Here is a 20,736-nt window from a genome sequence, read left to right on the forward strand (position 1 = left end):
TACTTATAAAGTGGCCAAACACTCCCAAGAGCTATCTTTCTTACAGACCGCAATTGTCCCTATGTTAAAAACTGCACATTTCATGTCAAATATGATTCTCAAATATATTACCATCATGGTTAGTTTTAATATATAGCCTCCCTACTGACTAAGCCCTAAAAAAAAAAAAAAACCTCAGAACTCATTCATACTTTACATCCCTCCTCTGCACAAATCAGCTTTACACACTTAGCATGGCATGGCATGCACTCTGGCTACTTTACATAGCATGAAAAATCGGAAAAAATGAACAGCTATGAGCACCTTCCTCCCCTGCCAATCTTTTCATGGAACATTTTGAAAACATAGCCTAACCCCCCCCCTCTCAAATCCATCATATGGCTATGCTATGTTGATATGTTCTCCATTTGGCCACATAGCAGGGACATGTTAGAAATGTTTTTAGCACACCTCAACAGCCAACATCCAAGGATCCATTTCATAACAGAAAAGGAAAACAATAACTGTCTACACTTTCTTGACAACCTAGTCACACGGCTACTCAATGGATCCTTATCAGCCAACATATCCATATCGGAAGGTATATCTATCATATCATATATCACATTTAAAAAATCTTTTTTTTTTTTTTTCAAAAAAATAGCTCTCTGCCCATCCTCCAAACCTAATCCTCCCACCCTTCCCAAAATGCAGATCACAAAAAATCTATTGTCTACATCTGGAGCACCTCAGAAAAAAATTGCATATGCATTCTTAAAAAGATAACATACAGACCTCCTTCAAGACATACCAAAAATATGCTATCCTTTTTCTACTCACCAAAAGTTCCTTTCTACCATCTAGATCAGGATTATCCAACCTTAGTAATCTGAGGGCCACATTAGAAAAAAAAAAAAAATTATCTGAGGGCTGCATCACAGTGCGTATCTAGTAATTTGGTGAGCAGTAGCGACACAACCTCGAAGGCTGAACAAACGAACAACACTAATTGAGCACTAATCGCGAGCTCATGGTCCCCATAAGCACCCGGAGCATGCGTATTGGAACAAAACAGTGTAAGAATGCTTCTTTGACACATCTAATATTTGAAAAACACGTGGGTATATAGTGATGTAAAAACACCAAATAAAATTATCAACATCAAGATTATCAATTAGTGATAGAATTAGAATTAAAATATCTACAGGGTGTTCGGGATAAATTTGACAGTTTCGTAAGGAAAAAGAAAATCTTCTTTGTATCTATTAAATTTAATGAATTGACAAAAAAACATTACAGGCAGAGTTAATTACAATACTATCAACAAGATTTACTCAAAATAACCACCATTAGCATCGATCACAGCTTCAATTCTGCATCGGAACCTCGAACAAGCTGATGCTACAGTCTCCCTGGGAAGGGCTGCAAAAACTGTTTTAATTTTATCCATTAACTGGGCTTTTGTATTACTGGAAGTGCGATTGGTGTCTTTTTCAACTGCGCCCCATACAAAATAATCCATGGGGTTAAGGTCTGGGGAGTTTGGAGGCCAAACATTTGGACTGGTGAAGTCGTAGAAATTTTCAGACAACCATTTTTGACTTTTCCCAGAGGTGTGGCAAGGGGCCGAATCCCGCTGCCATACATACGGCCTACCATTGGCTACCCTTGTTATCCAGGGCTTGACTACAGTTAGCAACTCCACGAACAAAGCCCGAATTCCAATGCCAGGGTTCTTCAACACCTGTTCCTGCAGATTTGCGAGGAATTCTGCTGTACGAACGCAATCAGATCGTCTGCTAGGGATCTTTCTTCTTGCTACATACTCGTAGTCACCATTGCAAGTCTCTAGTTCATGCCTGATTGTTTTTACTGTATTCAGGGAGCATTGGGCAGCAGTCGTAATATCCTTATTTTGATGGCGGGCACGAATCATCATGATACAAGTTATTCTCTTCCATGATTCAGGTGGGTTCCAGCTATCCATCCTTTCTGACATCTTGTATATGAATGAAGAAGGGTCCAAACTTTTAAATGAAGAGAAATGTGTGTTAATACATGTAACTTACGGAAAAATATAATTAATTATAAATATGTCAAATTTATCCCGAACACCCTGTATATGCATTCGATTGAAATTGGTATTTTATTTTTTCGCTTGTGAAAATCAAAGCCCACAGGCAGGCCGCACAAAATCGCACCGTGGGCTGCATGCGGCCCGCAGGCAATGCTTTGGACAGCCCTGATCTAGATCATCCCTAGCTCTTGCAAGCTTATATACTTCAGACAAACTGGAATAACTGTTAATATACATCTAGAAGAACACAAACTATGTCCATCACCCGCACAACAGCCATGGATATAGATCACCAGTACCAGTGAGAAAAGCCTCCCTCTTATACAGAAGCAGATATAAATCAGAGAGAGAGAGAGAGAGACTATTTCTAAATTCTGTCACAACACTACAACATTCTCCGAACTTAAACAAATTTAGCTGCCTCACATTACCAAATATCTGGGACACCACCCTTTGGAGACCTTCAACAAAATTCCATCACTGCATTCATAGAGGAAACATATTAGGACTAGGAGCCTGGCTTTTTACAATGTTTGTGTTTGCCTATCTGTTGGTGGATATGCTTCCATGTATACTTAGTACATCTTTGTGCCGATGAATATGCCTTTATGACTAAGGTAAAATATTTGTCTTAGTAATCTAATCAGCTATATTTACTTACTTAATCTTTAAATGTGTTTGTTTTCTCCATTAACCACTGACATGAGATATAATCAATGTCTAAGCATCCAATCCAGAAATGTGAGCAATTTTGCTAAGGAGAAAACCAGACTGCAATTGAAAGCTGAAGAATGAAGACAAAGTGTAGCTGCAAAGTAGAAAGACAGTTATAATGCCAGAGAGGTACCACAGAAGAAATTAAACATGTGTGGAGTTAATCTGTCAAATGTATGGCTTCCTATAGTACAAAGGAATAGTTGGACTTAGTCTTGCTCATACTTTGGTCAGGAAAGAATGCTGAGGTAGTATAGGAAGCAATACATTTGACAGATTGACTTCATGCATGTTTAATGTGTGGAATCAATTTGAATGCAGAGTGCAAATGATCTGCTGAATGTGCATGGGGTTGGTCAACTGCTGGCAAGCAGAATAGCGATTTAATCTCAAAAAAAAAAAAAAAAGGTCCCTCTACATTCTGTTCCTATCAGAACATAAGCTATCATTATTACCAGAAATGCATATCATGCATCTTCTAACAAATTTTTCTAACTTTCTTGGTCATAAATAATTTTAATTCTTGATGCAATGAAAACTATTTATGACCAAGCCACTTAGGTCTCAGCTTAACAGAGAGCTAAGTAGCTTGAAAAATTTTCATGTCTATTTAAGTCATCTATTTGGTTTCTATAGTATGTATAGTTTCATTTCATTTAACCCTTAGCCATCTATAACACACAATGGATCCACCTTATAGCACATTTTGGTGCTATAAGGTGGATCCATTGGTAGAAACAAAAAGGTTGAAAAAAAAGAAAAAGTTGCTCCATTTTTGGAACCTCCGGAACATTTAGATGCAAACCAACATAATGACATAATGGTCAGCATTGACGTCTCCTCCTTATTCACAAATGTTCCCCTCAAAGAAACCATAGAGCTAATCCAAGCAAAATTTCCTCCCGATATCTCAACCCTATTTCAGTTTACAATGAACTCAGGCTATTTCATTTGGCAGAAAAAATTCTACAAACAGATAGAGGGGACAGCCATGGGTTCACCACTTTCCCCACCCTTGACCAACTTATTTATGGAGACTTTTGAAGAGAAAGCCTTAAACTCTGCCCCACCAAAACCTACCATATGGCTTCGCTACGTTGATGATGTGTTTGCTATTTGGCCACATGGCCCGGATACACTCCTCTCCTTCTTAACACATTTAAACAACCAAAACCCTAAAATCAAGTTCACCCTGGAAAAGAGAAAACAATAGCCTCCCCTTTCTAGACAAACTAGTCACCCGCCAACCTGACGGAACCTTGATTTTCTCAGTTTATAGAAAACCCACCCATACAGGCAGATACATTCACCAACCATCTCCCTCCTCCCCACCCACACAACAATATGGAGTTAAGACACTATTGAATAGGGCAAAACTAATCTGTTCAAATGACCAAGCCCTAACTACTGAACTAAATCACATCCTTAACACTTTCTCAGCCAATGGCAACCCCCCCAAAAAATTACTAAAACCAGTTATCCCCCCCCCCACCCCTTCACAAAAAAGATTACTCTAAATCCATCACCATTCCCTACATCCGAGGCACCTCGGAAAAAATCAACAAAATCCTAAAAAAACATAACTTGACCTCTTGTTACAGACCATATAGAAAATTGGCATCCCTTATCTGCTCCACTAAAGACCAACCACTTCCCCTATACCAGATCCCTTGCAGCTGTAAATTGTCCTACTTTGGCCAAACAGGCAGGAGGCAAATATCAGAATCTCAGAACACAAGGACTACATCCGATTTCACCAGTACAGCCACTCTGGGCTTGCAGACCATGCTCTGGATACTCGCCACAGAATAAGGTGGAAGAAAACCACAGTAATACACTGCAGCAAGTTCAAATATAAAAGAGAAGACTATTCATGGAATCAGCCTCAGCCCTTAGGAACATGCCAAACCTTAACAAATTTGGATGCATGGGACTGCCTCAAATTTGGGAAACATATATCAGAAGAACTTCAGCCCAAAGGCCAAGAACACCTAATATAGCCAGGCAGGGGGCATCATCAGGACTTTAGGAAAATGGTAGCTTCCTCGCTTCGTTTCTCATTTGCTGTACTTGTGTGCACGTGTCTTTATCTTAAGTTCCCATGAAGATGGCAATGTGACGTTGCAGAAATATCGGAAAGTATATATTAAAGTTAATTTAATTTATAGTTCTAGTGTACACTGTCAATTCCTTAAGTATTTAGTTATAATGTTCAGCCTACAAGAAAGAACAGAAAGAACCAATTTGTGTCATACAGTGTATATACATACTATAACAAAAATAATTATTAATTAAAAAATATTTCAAAACTACCTACTTGCAAGAAACTATTCAGAAGTTGAGGCTTATCTCCCATATCTCTATCTTCATAAGACAACAACACTTCTGTACCTGACTCACTCAGAGCTTCTAGAGTTTCTACCAAAGGATCCACTGACTAGAAAGAATGTACAAATTTAAACTGTTAATCCAAAATTAATATTCTAACACTAGAAAAATAAATAAATAGAAAGAAAAAAAAAGAGAAAGGAAAAGAGATAAATCTCAAAGACATTAAGCAATATTTGGTATTATATTTACATTCATTTTCTATACTACAATTTCCCAAACCCATTTTTGAAGAAATGTTTAAAATTAAAATCTTGCAGTTAGAGAATCTTATGGGTAATATTTGCTCATTATGCTATCAAGTAATAAATGAATGAAATCGATACTGACAAGCTAATTAAATTTATTACTTCCTACTTGGATCAATTTTTAAAAAAGTAAGGCATCTCCATTAGGATAGCAGAAAGTAAAATATGAAGTATCACAAAAGAAATTAGTAAGATGATTACAGGTTGGATATAATTACTTTAAAAGATACATGAACTGAGGAATATTTTAAATCATTATTAGAAGTGGTAGAAAAATATTAATGAAAACGATAAAAAAAATAAACACATGTAAGGTTGCTGACATTCTGCTAAATTTGACAGCGAAGAACTGAAAAGGAAGACCGAAACCATAACGTTTTGTCAGTATAGTGTATTCACTGCATACTAACAAAATGCACCTTCTAACATGCAATAATGCTAAGAAGCATTATTGCATGTATATGTAAATGCTTGAAGTATTTGGAATAAAGCCTATAATGTTCACAAATTTTCGATTTTCCCAAAAATAAAAGACTTAGTTAACTCTAGTAGCCTCGCATGAGAAAAAAAAAAAAAAACACCTCTATAGCATTTAAACTACTAATATCTGAAAAAGGAATAAAAAAAAAAAAAAAAAGGTGGTGGAAATATGATTAATGGCAAATGAGGAACTGAATCAAAACAAATTCAGAATACAAGAGCAATGATAGTAGAGAGTTGTTTGCTACAAGCAAGGAAAGAGAAGAATAAGACTAGGAACATTTCAGACAAATTAGAAATACTGAAAGGGGGGGAAAATGAATAACTGTCAAAAGCAGAGAAAAATTTGAATTAATAAGAAATCAGTTTCAAACATGTGATAGATGGTAAAAATTTCAGGCTTGTATTCTATCACGGAAATGGCCATGTAGTTTCAATATAAAAGGTCAAGCAATATGTCAAAACAAGGAAATGAAAGGCAATTATTAAAATACAAGCAGAAGACTTGTATTTTAAAATACTTGTAAATTAAAATACAATATAAGAATGATAATACTTGGGAATTATTTGAGAGAGAAGGCAACAAACATGGAGGGATACAATTGGAATTTTATTTGATAATATGCAAATACGACTTTCATTTGAGAAGTCACCTGCACGCTAAACACACTGACAAAGAATGATTACTTACAGAAATTCACAGGTACCAGGAAATTGTACAAAATGAAGTATACATAGCAAAATTCCCCGAAATAAATCGCTGTTCACTAACATCATAAGAGTGAACACCATTTAGAGTAGTACTGCACAATCATTATTCATGAATTCTATACATATATCACTGATGACACGTCAGACTGAGTTCAGATGTTTTAAATTATGACCAAACCACTTAAGCTACCTACCCACAAGGAGTATTATGTCTTAAATGCATGTGTTCTGACCAGTGTGACTGTTGTTGGATGAAAAAAACTTGGATACCTTCATATGGGGAAGCAAAGAAGATATTGTCTACTTATGATATAATCTGGTAATATGCAACTACCAGAATTTTATATATATGTGTGTATGTAGGTATATATATATATACAGTAAGACCCTATCTTACAACACTTTTCAATTATGACTAATGCCCATCTATACACTACTGTTGAAAGTTTATTTTTCACTTGGTTAGAGTATAATAAATTTAGTTTAATCCTTTATCCAAGTGTGAGCAAACAAAGTTTGCACCTGAAAGTATCTTCAGGACTGGGGTAAGGTGGTACAACACCAGGGCACTCCTTGCAAAGGTGGAGCAAGCTACCAACACTCCTATCTCGGTATCTCCCATAATGCAAAACACATCTCCTTGCGGATATGTCTAATGTTATGCATTAAGGGAAGGGCCACAACCCAGACTAGTTTCGACCTTTATTGAGGTCTCTTCAGTGGGAGCCAGGCCCAAGTGGACCTGCTAAGGCCTTAGCAGGTCCACTTGGGCCTGGCTCCCACTGAAGAGACCTCAATAAAGGTCGAAACTAGTCTGGGTTGTGGCCCTTCCCTTAATGCATAACATTAGACATATCCGCAAGGAGATGTGTTTTGCATTATGGGAGATACCGAGATAGGAGTGTTGGTAGCTTGCTCCACCTTTGCAAGGAGTGCCCTGGTGTTGTACCACCTTACCCCAGTCCTGAAGATACTTTCAGGCGCAAACTTTGTTTGCTCACACTTGGATAAAGGATTAAACTAAATTTATTATATACACTACTGTATTCGCACATGAGTTTTAGTGACATGACATTTTCATGAATCAACTTGTACTCAGTTTTCATGAATTGTTTATGACATCTCTTAATTCATAGCAAAGAACCAAAACTAATTGTTTATAACTATTATGTTATTCTTATTAATAATGGCAGATCAAATTCAAAATAAGGGTGTTGTTGCTTCCTGTGAAAGAAGAAAACGTGTAAACCTATTACCGTACATGTTAAGATTAAAATGATTAAATTTAGGGATGATAGTGTATCGAACACACACATAAAGAGAGAGAGAGAGTCCACAGACTAAACTTACCTCACACTATTGTTGTTTTAAACAAAGAAAAGTTCTTAGCAAAGTGAAAAGTGCTACATTAGTTAAAACTACAGTTATCCATAAGCGTGACAATCTTACTATTGAATTGTACACACTTTTAATGGTGTAAATTGATGCCCAGACTGGTTGGCATATTTCCTTAAGCCAAGCTATTCATGATAATTTTTTCATTTACAACTTATTCTAAATTTTCTATTTGCATATTTAATGTAAATAAATACTTTGTTGACATCATTTATGCATATATATAACTTCTTAAGAATGATATTAAACCATTACATGCATGTCAAAGTAAAAAAGCAATTTGCTATACAATGTGGTCTGGAACTTGTATCCTATGACTGGAGTATGCCTGTATATTAATAAGTATGCAAAATATTATTATATTGCACATGAGGATACATTCTTCAAACTCCAATATTAACCTTCAGTTCTGACCTATCTCCTCCACAAAATCTGTAATCTCCTGAAGCCTCTCCCCGTCCACGTCTCAAAAAACCTGGTGTGTACAAGATCAATTGTACCCGTAGTTTGCACTACACAGGACAGACAGGCAAGTTGAGAGAAGTATGCAATCTGAACACATCAAGAACATAGAGAATGAAAGGAAACAAATTAGGATTAGCAGCACATGCACGAATGCAATAATTTACCTTATGAACATGGAGATATATTCTTTAGAAGCTCAAAATTCTGACAATTAATACACATGTATTAGTTGTCAGAATGAGGGAGGAGGATTAGAAATGTGTTTCCATATTCTTCCACCTGAAAGAAACAGATGGGATAGAATAGCTTATTGACTACTCAACTAGTTTCATGATAATTCTTGTTATTTAACATCATAAGGAGAAATGAGTGCATTAGCTAAAAAAAATAGATATAGCAAGTAATATACATGAACAAACTGGAAACAGGAATAATGAACAGTGTTCATTGACTATGCCGTTGTCTGCTGGATCATGGTCTTCTGTGAACTACTGGTAACTGTGTGTGTGTGTGAGAGAGAGAGAGATGTTGAATTCGAGAAGACTAAACTCTATGTAAATTCATCCCTTGTTTTTTGTTGCACTGTTGAGGATTAATCATTTCGGCTGATTCCTTGAATGCACTTGAGAAAAATCTGTAATCCTTGTGGAGCATTTTGATTTGTTGCCATAATACTTGATGTTTGGTTTCAGTTGTATGTGTTGTCAGTCCTCATTTGTGTTCTCTTTCTATGTCTTTAATGTGTTCAGATTGGCATACTTCTTTCAATCTGTCTGTTCTATGAGTGCAAACCACAGGTACAGTTGATCTTGTACGCCCCAGGTTTTTTGAAAATTTCTCATGTACCTGAAAAATGTTCACCATTGGATTAAGTTCACTGTTGAATTGAAGGTAAACAAGTCTACTATTTCTTAGACACATGTAGAAGCATCCAAACAGAAACACACTCAATTTCTCAGTGTATAAGAAGTTAACACACAACACAAGATACTTGTATGCTACATCCGATCACTACCAGGCTCAAAAGATAAGAATTATTCATTTCCTACATAACAGAGCTTACAGAATCTCCACTAACACAGATAAAAGAAATCAAGATCTCTACCATCCTACCAAAGAATGGTTACAATAGAACATTAGGCAACAAAATTTTCTACATCAACCTCAAGACAGTTCAGATGAACATGAAAACAAGACTTCAGAGGAATAGTGATTCTTCCATATGCATGTGTGTATATATATATAGACAGTCACAGAGAAAATATCAAGGATATTACATCAACAAAGCATAAAAGTTGCTTTCTATCTCCTCTCAACAAGATCTCTGCTCTCTTGAAGCCTCCTTCGTCCCCATCACCTCTCAAAAAAATCTTGTGTTCTACAAGATCAGCTGTACCTGTTGTTCGCATAGGACAGACAGGCAAGTCTGGAGAAGATACCAATCTGACCACACTGAGGACATAGAAAACAAAAGAAAACACAAATCAGGACTGGCAGCACATGCAACTGAAACCAAATATCAGATATTATAGCAACAAACTAAAATGCTCCTCCACATAGATTACAGAATTTTCTCAAGAGCATTCAAGAAATCAGTGGAAATGATCAAACATCCTCAACAGTGCAACAAAAAACATGGGATGAATTTACATCAAGTCTAGTTTTCTCAAATTCAACATGACGCGTGCGCACACACACACACACACACACACACACACACACACACACACACCAGTACTTCGCAGCGAATGCGTACTTTCCATTGTTATTCCTGTAACGAAATATGTTATCATGTACATTACTTGCTATAACCCATTTTTTTAGTTAACACACTTCTCTTAATGTAGAAGTAAATGCATAAAATGCAATAATTTTCACAAAACTAGTTGAGTTGTCAATAAATTATTCTATCCCATCTGTTTCTGTCATGTGGAAGAATACTGGCAAACATTCTAATGTCCTCACTCCCCAGAAGCAAGTTGCAAATGAGACTAAGGGAAACCTATATCTATATAGTAACAAAAACTGACTATATAAAAAAAAGTTACTGAACAATACAAAAAAAAACAAAGATTTGTGCTAAGTGTTTCAAGTAGTATAAAATAGAGACAGTTGCAGAAGAAACTGAGTGATGTCATATGGATAAGTAAAGAATAAGTGAAGAAGCAGTCCAGAAAAACCCTAATATGCAGGCTTCATATTCAATAATACAGAATGAATGGATAGGATCTCCCTATACACCACCCTTGTATAGCGTGTCATTAACTTGGCTTCCTTCATGAGGAATTCATGACCAATTCCTCATTTGTTTACATGTTGCTCAATGTCCATGTGATGAGGCTCTATTGATCTTCAAAAGCAATCAGTTTAACTGTGAATTTAGAACACTGAAAACAAATCATGAATCTTAGATTTATTATACATATAATCAGAAATAATTCAATTTCTGATTTTGCTAACTGAACATTATTTTTTCTACACTAATAATTAATCTAGAAGTGCTCAGCATATTTAAAAAAAAATCAATGTGAATACAGCAGTAGAACTGAATGGCAAGCAATTTTTCCTCTAAGCTGCATGGATATGCAGCAGAGCAGTAAACGATATGCCCCCCCCTCTCTTTCTCACACACACACACACACACAGAGATTGCTGCACAGCAACAATTCAGGGTGCATGGGAGCATTTCTGTCAGCAAAAACTATTACATACAGCGTCATAAAGATGACATTATATGTAATAGTCTATTTTTTAATAATTTAAAACAAGTCCGAATTCATATTACTGGAACACATTTTAATGAGAGATAGTGTAGATGTTATCGTTTAAGAAAGATGAATAATGGAAGTTCGACTGCTTTGATTGTTGAGTAACAATGTGAAAGGGAGTAGGCAAATACTTTTAAAGTGCCATGGTTGTCAGGTTGTGTAAAAATTTTCCATGCAACAGCAAATCCATGCAGCTGTAAAAAAAAAAAGAGCACGAATGGCATTTTGTTCCATGTGCTACAAGAACGTGCAAGAGAACTGGCAATGTCTCTGACAAAGTTGCTTAATCTAAGTCTCAGCTTTGACAAGGTTCTGGGGAGTGGAAAGAGTGTACAATAGTTTCATTACAAAGTAACTAGGACAGACAGCAAATTTCAGACCAATTAGTATCTCAGAAGCAATGGTTAAGATACTAGAAAAGTTGGTTAAAGGTAGAATTCAGGAATTGGTGAATAGGAATAATACTCTATGGTGGGTGGCAAGTTTTGTAAAAGGTCTTGCCTTGGTAATTTACTAACATTTTACAAGAGTGACAGAAGAATTAGATAAGAGAAATGGCTATACCATGATACTGCTGGACTTTGCAAAGAAATTTCACAAAATACCACCTGGAAAACTATTGCATAAGTTGGATCATATGAGAATGGATATGAAGCCGATACCATGCATGGCAGGAGGGGAGTGACAGACAGACATCAAAGAGTAGTACATAGTGGATAGAATCTAGGAGAATCAGGGTGACTAGAGGAGTGCCTAAATACTTTGCAATAGGCCACCATGGTTTAATTTCTATATTAATGATATAGGAAAAATTTGGGGAGCGGGGGTAGAAGAAGTAGTATTCAGTAGTTTGCTGAAAACTCAGAAGATCAACAGTTGATAAAGGTGATGTAGATATCCTACAAGATGATTTAAATAAATTGGCAGTGTGGACGAAGGATAATGGTTGTCAATTTAATTTTGCAAAATGTAAGTTATGAGAAAAAAAGATTACATACTGTGTAATACACTGATGGAACTAAATTGGAAGAAATTGATGAAGCTAAGGAGACAGGAAATAATTGTGGACAAAGGGTTGAAGTTCAAAAGGCATATTGCAAAGGTTAGCAAAAATAGCTCAAACAATTACTTGGATGTGAACACACTGACATGTAGAGATAAGGAATTATTATCCCTCTTTATTTTTGGCTGTGATGCAGTTGCATCTTGTTTGGTCATCTGGATTTCTTGGGGATAAGGTTGTGGTGGTGGAAATGATCCAGAGACAAGTGACCAAGCTGGTAACAGGTCTTGGTCACTTGGAATGAACATAGGAAGCATTCCACAAACTGAAGATCAAAGGCAAGCAGGTTGCAAAGTCTAGTTGACAGATGGAAAAGAGAGGAAATGACAGAAACTTAAGTTTCTAAAGAGATTCTATAAGAATGACAAGAAAATTTTCACTACATGATAAGTAGGGAGAGAACTAGGGGTTCAATCCTGAAAGTTGTGTAAGAATTTTGTTAGCAATGGTGTATGAACTAAATTTTTTGTTTCAAAAGTATTGAATGACTGGATTGCCAGAGTATCCTGAAGTGAATGATTTAAGGAGAGAGAGATGATGGGTACTGTGTGAGTAATGGTTAGTATCAGAAGATTCATTGCAGGAAACTTCCAACTCCATGGAGACATCCATACAATATAATAATAATCACAACTACAACAAGGAGTATAGAAAACAAACATATTCCACATGTATCCAAAACCATTATTTCTTCTAGATAATAAAAGAACTCACTGAGTTTCTTTAACAGCTTGAAAAATGTTTGCATAATCTGATATTTCTTTCCACACCAAACTCAGTATTCTTCTAACTAGTTTTATTCTCCTAAGTGCTCTTCTTTCTTTCTTTTTTGTGACATCGATAGTATATGATCCTTGTTTTTTTTTTTTAATCAATGCTTTTCTAATGACTGGTGAGAAACATGAAGTCCCCTAAAAGCTTTGCCATTCACACGTTGAGAATGAGAAAGAAGAAAGCTCACATGACGAGTACCAGAACCTCATTTTTTAGCAGAAAAATAAAAAAAGGAAAGCACACTGCTCGCACATCTGGTCCCAAACTTCTAAAACATTTTCCGCCGAAATTGCTTACTCAATTTCACTATTCATCTATTTTATTCCTTACAGCATTACTCCCCTGACTCTTCACATACAGTTAGATATTGCCATTATTAAATATTGAGTGAAATCCCTTAAGCAATACGAATTTCTTTTTTTAAACCAAATTTTTCGTTTCACAATACTGCAAACTATCTTCCAAAACTCTTTATGATCATCTTTTCTGTATTTCCAATATATCCTGTTTTTCAATGAAGCCCTGATATGCTTGACCACATTTTTAGTTCTATGTCACTTTATCATGTTTTCCAACTGGAGAAAGAATCAACTCCTCTGATGCTATAATCAAATCTATAATTCTCTATTACCTTCTTTGTTACACATTGTCTAAAGCAGTCATTCCTCAGAAACAATATTTTTACTTTCTTCCAGAGATGCTATTTCATCCTTCTAAACTACATTTCCATAATAACAGTCATCAATCCATTCACATTCTCTGACCTATAGTAATATCCCACTAAAATTGTTTAACTTCACAAGATGTTCTCACAAACAGTTCTGCTATTTTTTATACATGCACACACACACACATATATATGCAAATGTCCTTTGCTTAATGCAGTGAAATTAATTGTGACAATCCCTTTATATACGCAGCAAGAGTTTTGATTAATGCGCCTTTATATTTACCACGCAAAAACATGCAAACCTCGAGGAGTGTTTCCTGGCTGAGAGAAAAAAAAGAAGTCGTGAGCATGACAACGTCATTTCTCCCATTAAACATTAAGATTGGGTGTATTACGAGCCCCGATTGTTCTGCTGTATTTACAAATTATGTTTTTCATAAATTTTTTCATTCAAAAAAGAATTTCATCCAAATGATCTGTTTGAGAATGTGAAAGTTTTATTTTATTACGAAATACGACATCATTACTACAACCCATGGACATGTGCATCATTATAAGTTTCAAAGCCTATTTTCTTAAAAAGGCATTCTCAAAGTCAGTAAAAACAACAACAGGAGAAAATGCGATTATGCTCTAAGAATTTTGGAAAAATTTTAGCATTAAACACGCAATTGAGGGGAAAAAAGAGGGATAAAACATTCATGACTCATGGGAGCAAGTGTCTCCTGGCTGCATGAGAACTGTTTGGAACAAACTTTTGCCAGAATGCGCTAATGATTTAGCTGGTTTTCAAAATCCTGTGAACAACGGTTTGAAGAAATCATTGCAATTGGTGAAGATCTTGGTTTTGATGGTGTTAATGTAGAAGATGTTAAAGAATTATTAGATTCAAATTGAAAAGATTTCAGTGATAATGATCTTTTTGAAATTGAACAACAATAACAGCATTTTAAGACAATGAACAAATAGAATATGAAGATGAGGTTCTAAAGGGGATAATCAAAGAACAGGATGGAATATTTCACAGTTTAGAATCGCATAAGCAGCAAGTAATGGATATGGATCCAAATGTTAATCTAAGAATGCTTGTTTGCAGAGGTCTAGAGAGTTATTTTGCTTGTTATCGTAGAATTTATGCTGATAAGAAAAAACTAAAACTGTTCAAACAACTCTTGATAACTTTTTTTGATAAAAAAGTACAAGCATTTATTAAACATTTACTTTGCATTCATTTTTTATCTTTCCTAAAAGAGTACCATATAAAACTAATCATTAATACAGTAATCGATCATAGACGAATTGTAAATTTTAGCATTGATTATTATATATTTGATTAACACAATTTTGATATACGCGGTAACATCGAGGGATAAATTAATTGCGTTAATCAAGGGATACCTGTGTATATATATATATATGCCTCTCAGCTAACCACTCAGCCTGGCTGGCCGATTGGTTAGCGTGTCCGCTCTCCAGTCAAGAGGTTGCAGGTTCATGGATGTTTGCGATTGTCTGTGGAAATACTAGTGGTGGTGATGGTCGGCGGTAGATGGCATTGGTGTAGTTGAGGTCAGTTGGTGGATTGTGGTGGAAGCAGAGTTGTAGAGTGGATATGCCCTCCCTCGATGAATCTTTTGTCGACTAGGTTGGCCGAGTGGTTAGCGTATCTGCTTTCCAACCAAAAGGTGGCAGGTCCGAATCCCACCGTAGGCATGGATGTTTGCGATTGTCTGTGCAAATACTAGTGGTGATGGGCGGTAGATGGCATTGGTGTAGTTAGTGGAGAGAGAGCTGTAGAGCAGGTATCCTCCCTCAATGAATCTTTGGACTCCCTGGAGGTTAATATATACTGACTTAGAACCAAGAACTAGAATAACAATTAAATTTATTCAAAATGCAATATGTTTCAGCAGATTGTCCAACTTCTTCAGGCGTGGGAACATAGAAAGCAAATAAAAAACACTATAAGAAACATCGTATCACTATAAAAACGACTATTATAAAATTCAGTTAGCTTTGAACTGTAGCTACAGTCCGTGTTGAAGTTCTATTGTTGGACACCTGCGTGCATCTGATCGCCTGGGAATTGTAGATGGTTGTGAGCTTGCTTAAAATCGATCTTAGTTTAGGAAGAGTAGAGAAGCAGGTTTTTATGTTGAACTTTCATAAAATTCTTCTTAGTTTCGTGGAGAGCGAGCTGATGCATGGTAAGGGGATACTTTGGGGTTGTCTTGTGTTTCCGAGTTGTTTTGATGGGCGGTATAGATGCTTATTAATAGTTTTCGACGAGTAGCCATTACTTGAAGGTTCTTTGTAGATGTTGTAGTTCATTTTTAAATATATATTTTTTTTTTAAAACTTATAAAACCTGCTTACAAGGAAGTGCAAAGAACAAATCTAAAGTAATATTGGTTATGCATATTTTCGTAAGAACAGATTGCATCAAGAATTTTCTAATAATAATGATGACAGAGGAAATTTAAAAATTAATGACTAAATAAAGTACACATGCACCACAGTTCTGTTTATTCAAATTATCATAGTGAACTATGGTGTATGTTTATTAGCTCTAACAGAACATTGCAGTGGACAGAAAATGGCTGCTGCTGATGATAATGATTGTCAGATCATACAATCCTTTTGGGAAGATCCATGTTACGTAATAATTGCATTTTGATTACAAAATTGCAAATAGTCTAGTCAGACCAAGCCAATATTTCACTTTATCTTACTTTAGACCCATGTAATCATTAACTGTTCCAATGAGGCAACAAATGAAAAATGCATTGTCACATAAGCAAGGTCTATCAGAGGACTAGAGAAACTGGCCCGCTGCTGGCTTTCGAGACTGATTCCCCCCCACCACCACCACCACCACCATACTAAAAATATAAAAAAACTGATACAAAAAAAAATGTATCAGAAGGAGCAACAGCTAATTAATATTTTGTATTTAACACACATTTTACAGCATTCTTTTATGCAAATGCATCTATTATTGTGATAATAGATGCAAATATAAAAATTACAAACCAACATGTTTAAATATGTGAATCAAGATCCTCCCCCTCCCAACCCTCTGAGAGGTGAGTAATGGATTCTGAGACAAACTGGAATGTTCTGCCACAAAAGAAATTATAACTGAAGCATACTGAATGATATAATCACGTAATCACAAGAAAGATATTTATTTAACCAAATATTTCGGTCTGGAAATAGCAGACCATCGTGAAGCATACTGTTGTGCTCCTGTCAATTGTGTACCAATCTTCTGAAATCCTATGAATTCTGAATGAAATATAAGATTTTATCTAAACCAAAATCAGTAATATAAAAACATTTCATAGCAAATACCAGCCTGGTTGGCTGAGTGGTTAGCATATCTGCTCTCCAGCCAAAAGGCTGCGAGTTCGAATGTTGCCGTGGGCATGGATGTTTGTGATTATCTTTCACCTTCATAGATTCATTCACACAACTGTATAAACTCTCCAAGATGGATTGGTTCACCATGGGAGAAGTAGACCCAATTCTCCTGCAATGAGAGAGGGCTTTACCCAACAGTGGGGAAGATATAGGCTGGGGGGGGGGGGAGAGGATGTAAATGTGAGTACTCATTATGGATATGATTGAACATAAGCATATACACAACCAGACATCATGAAATACTGCCAAACTCAGTATTTGAAAGATATCTTTATCTTTCCACATAAATCCATATTACATACTTAGAAATTCAATAAAAAAATTATCACTAAAAATTAAATATTATGCCTCATTGGCAAAACATATTGAAAGAAACTTATTCCTTACATCTTATTTTATTACATTGTATTTTGAATGAGTACTATTTATGAGCATGCTGGTAGCATAAACACAAGTGGCTAACATGTTAAGTTCATCCATGGAGATTAATTAATTCTGGCACCTAGAGATCTCATTTTAAGATATTCAAGCTCTAAAGAGCATTTTCAAACATAAATTAAAGATGCCAAAAAATTATATTCTTAGTTTAATCCTTCATCCAAGTGTAAGCAAACAAAGTTTCCACCTGAAGTAACTTCAGGACTAAGCAACTTATATATAGAGGCTAATGACTTTTACATCACTCGCCTTAGTATCCCATTATGCAAAGCACATATCCTCACAGGCATGTATAATGCTATGCATTATGGGAGGGGTCACTACCTTGGCGTAATTTCTTGCCATCCAATTTATAGTATAACCCAATGGAAAAACTTCCAACATCAATCTCTAATCCAGAGTATTTTAGTAAAAATGTGTGACACCTTTTGGCTACACGTATGTGGAAATATGACTTGTGCATTACTTCAACCTTGGTATCACTTCTGGGTCTAGCTCCCACTGATGAGACCTCAGTAAAGGTCGAAACCAGTCTGGGTAGCAACCCCTCCCATAATGCATAGCATTATACATGTCTGTAAGGATATGTGCTTTGCATTATGGGATACTAAGGCAAGTGATGTGAAGTTATTAGCCACTATATATGAGTCGCCCAGTCCTGAAGTTACTTCAGGAGAAACTTTGTTTGCTTACACTTGAAGGATTAAACCAACAATATAATTTTTTGGCATCTTTAATTTATAATATAGCTAAGTGGAAAAACTTCTAACATGGTTAGGCAACAAGCTCCAAATTCTCCAGATTAATTTTCTCTACCCACAGCTCATACGCATTATTTGAGTTTTTATATTTTCTGATGGCTGGTAATTTTTTTTCAAGGGACTACTGGGCTGTGGATCACACTTTGGGAAACAATGTCTTACAGGATGTTTGCTACAATTAAAGTTCTTGAATTTTTTTTTCCTCTTTAAGAATTTGAAAATTTTCACTCTATTAATAATTTAAACAAATCAACTACCATTCCGGGGTACATTGAAGGAGCCTCCTCGTCGATTGTGTTATATACAAAAGCGATCACTCAGAAATCACAATCGAGCGTACCCTGGGCAACGTTGAAACTCAATGTTGGCTAATCCTTCAGCTACCGGAACAATCATGTGAACTATAAATCAGCCATCTTCAAGGCTAGCTTTTAAGACAACTTCAATAACTATTGAAGGACTGTAATCCGAAAAGGAAGTTTTATTAGCAGACATGTGCGATACGTGCAAATGTGATGTTTTAGTTATCCAGGAGACACATCGAGGGGTAAACAGCAGCAGACCAAAAATTCATGGCATGAAATTAGTAGCTGAGAGACCACACGAGCAATACGGCAGTGTTATATTTGCTAAACCAGACTTGGATATTAAATCTATACATATGACATCCCATAATAATATAGAGATATTAACCATTGAGATCAAGTTCTGCACAATCACATTAGTATATAAATGCCACCTAATGAAGATTTCGTCTTCAAAGAACCTGCCAAATTTAATGCCCAGAAGGTTAAAATAATAATCGGAGACTTTAATTGTCAGAGTTTAACATGGGGCTACAAAATGACTGACAGGAATGGTGCTGAGCTGGAAAATTGGGCTGAGAGAGAGGAGGATTGAAGCTGATCCACGAGCCCAAGTTAAGACCATCATTCAATAGTGGAAGGTGGAGAAGAGAATATAATCCAGATAACATCTTTATCAGTGAACAAGCAGCCGTGTAAATGACGAAGATAGTAGAAGAGCCGATACCAAGAACTCAGCACAGACCTGTTACTTGTGAAGTCAGAGCCGTTATCAATCCAGAGATAGTACCTTTTAAGTGACAGCTTAATTTTAAAAAAGCAAGATGGGGCGGATTTGCGAAGGAACACGATCAGACAGTAAACACTCTTGTAGCAGATCCAAGTAACTATGAAGAGTTCATGAATACCATCAAAATAGTATCTCGGCGGCACATACCACAAGAGTGCAGAACTCGATATATCGCTGGGCTTAATGAAAACCAGATGGATCAACTAAAAAAATATAAAATCAGATATATCGCTAGGTTTAATGAAAACCAGATGGAACAACTAAAAGAATATAAAATCAGATATGACAAAGATCCTTTCGCTGCAGACACAACTGAGGCAGGCGAAAAACTGATGGACAAATTCATCAATGGTAGAAAGAAGAGATGGATGAAGCTACTGCAGGATTTGGATATGAAACAGAACAGCAGACAAGCATGGAAACTGGTGAAGAATTTAAGCAACGATCCAACTAAAACTCCAGTTTACATAACAGAGGTCACGCCAAACCAGATTGCTCACCAGCTATTATTGAATGGCAGGACAGACAAGAAGATACTGAAAACTAATCTTACGCGCATTAAAGAGGCTGAGACTAATTCATTAGCCTCTCCGTTAACCGAAGAACTAAGAAAAGCTATATGTCACCTGAAAGAGAATAGAGCTGCTGGCCCGGACGACATTCGGACAGAACAGATAAAGCATTTCGGTCCGGTAACCATCCAATGGCTGGTGAAATTGATGAATAGGTATGTAGAATCTCTTCAGTTGCCCAAATTATGGAGGAAAGCTCAAGTGGTGGTAGCTTTACTTAAGCCAGGAAAGGAACCTGGCTCGAACCAGAGGCGAAGAATTTTTGCCCCGTTTCTCTCCTCTACCACTTGTATAAAGTTTTTGAACAAATGATTCTGGAAAGAATAGCAGCACACATTGACGAGAAACTTATTCCCGAGCAAGTCGGTTCCATCCCGGAAAGTCCTGCTGTGGCCAAATTCTGAATCTCATGCAGCACATCGAAATTGGTTACGAGAAGAAGCTTGTGACTGGAGCAGCTTTTATCGATCTTTCAGCAGCATGTGACACTGTTAATCACAAGAAACTGTTGGTCAAGCTGTACCACATAAAGAAAGATTTTCACCTCATGAATAGTTAAAACCATGCTCCAGAATTGACAATTCTACGTAACTTTGCAAGGAAAGAAGAGCAGATGGAGAAATTGAAGGAAGCGTATTGGTCCTGATACTCTACAATATTTATACTAACGATCAGCCAACCCACCCACAAGTGAGGGGGTTTATCTATGCCGACG

The 20,736-nt window shown here is 36.3% G+C and overlaps 1 protein-coding gene across 1 annotated transcript in view; it reads right to left on the reverse strand.

Moving 5' to 3' along the window:
* LOC150098737 (protein N-lysine methyltransferase METTL21D-like) overlaps positions 1 to 20,736 on the reverse strand; it is a 50,193-nt gene that overhangs the window by 10,944 nt on the left and 18,513 nt on the right. Inside the window, exon 3 of the mRNA XM_090405266.1 lies at positions 5,088 to 5,207. Within this exon, the coding sequence (XP_090261392.1) occupies positions 5,088 to 5,207 (120 nt within the window). The remainder of the gene's footprint in view (positions 1 to 5,087; positions 5,208 to 20,736) is intronic.

The sequence above is a fragment of the Typopeltis vanoorti genome, chromosome 15 (assembly GCF_054136105.1).
Source record: "Typopeltis vanoorti isolate ZY-2024b chromosome 15, IOZ_Tvanoo_1.0, whole genome shotgun sequence".
Taxonomy (NCBI): domain Eukaryota; kingdom Metazoa; phylum Arthropoda; class Arachnida; order Uropygi; family Thelyphonidae; genus Typopeltis; species Typopeltis vanoorti.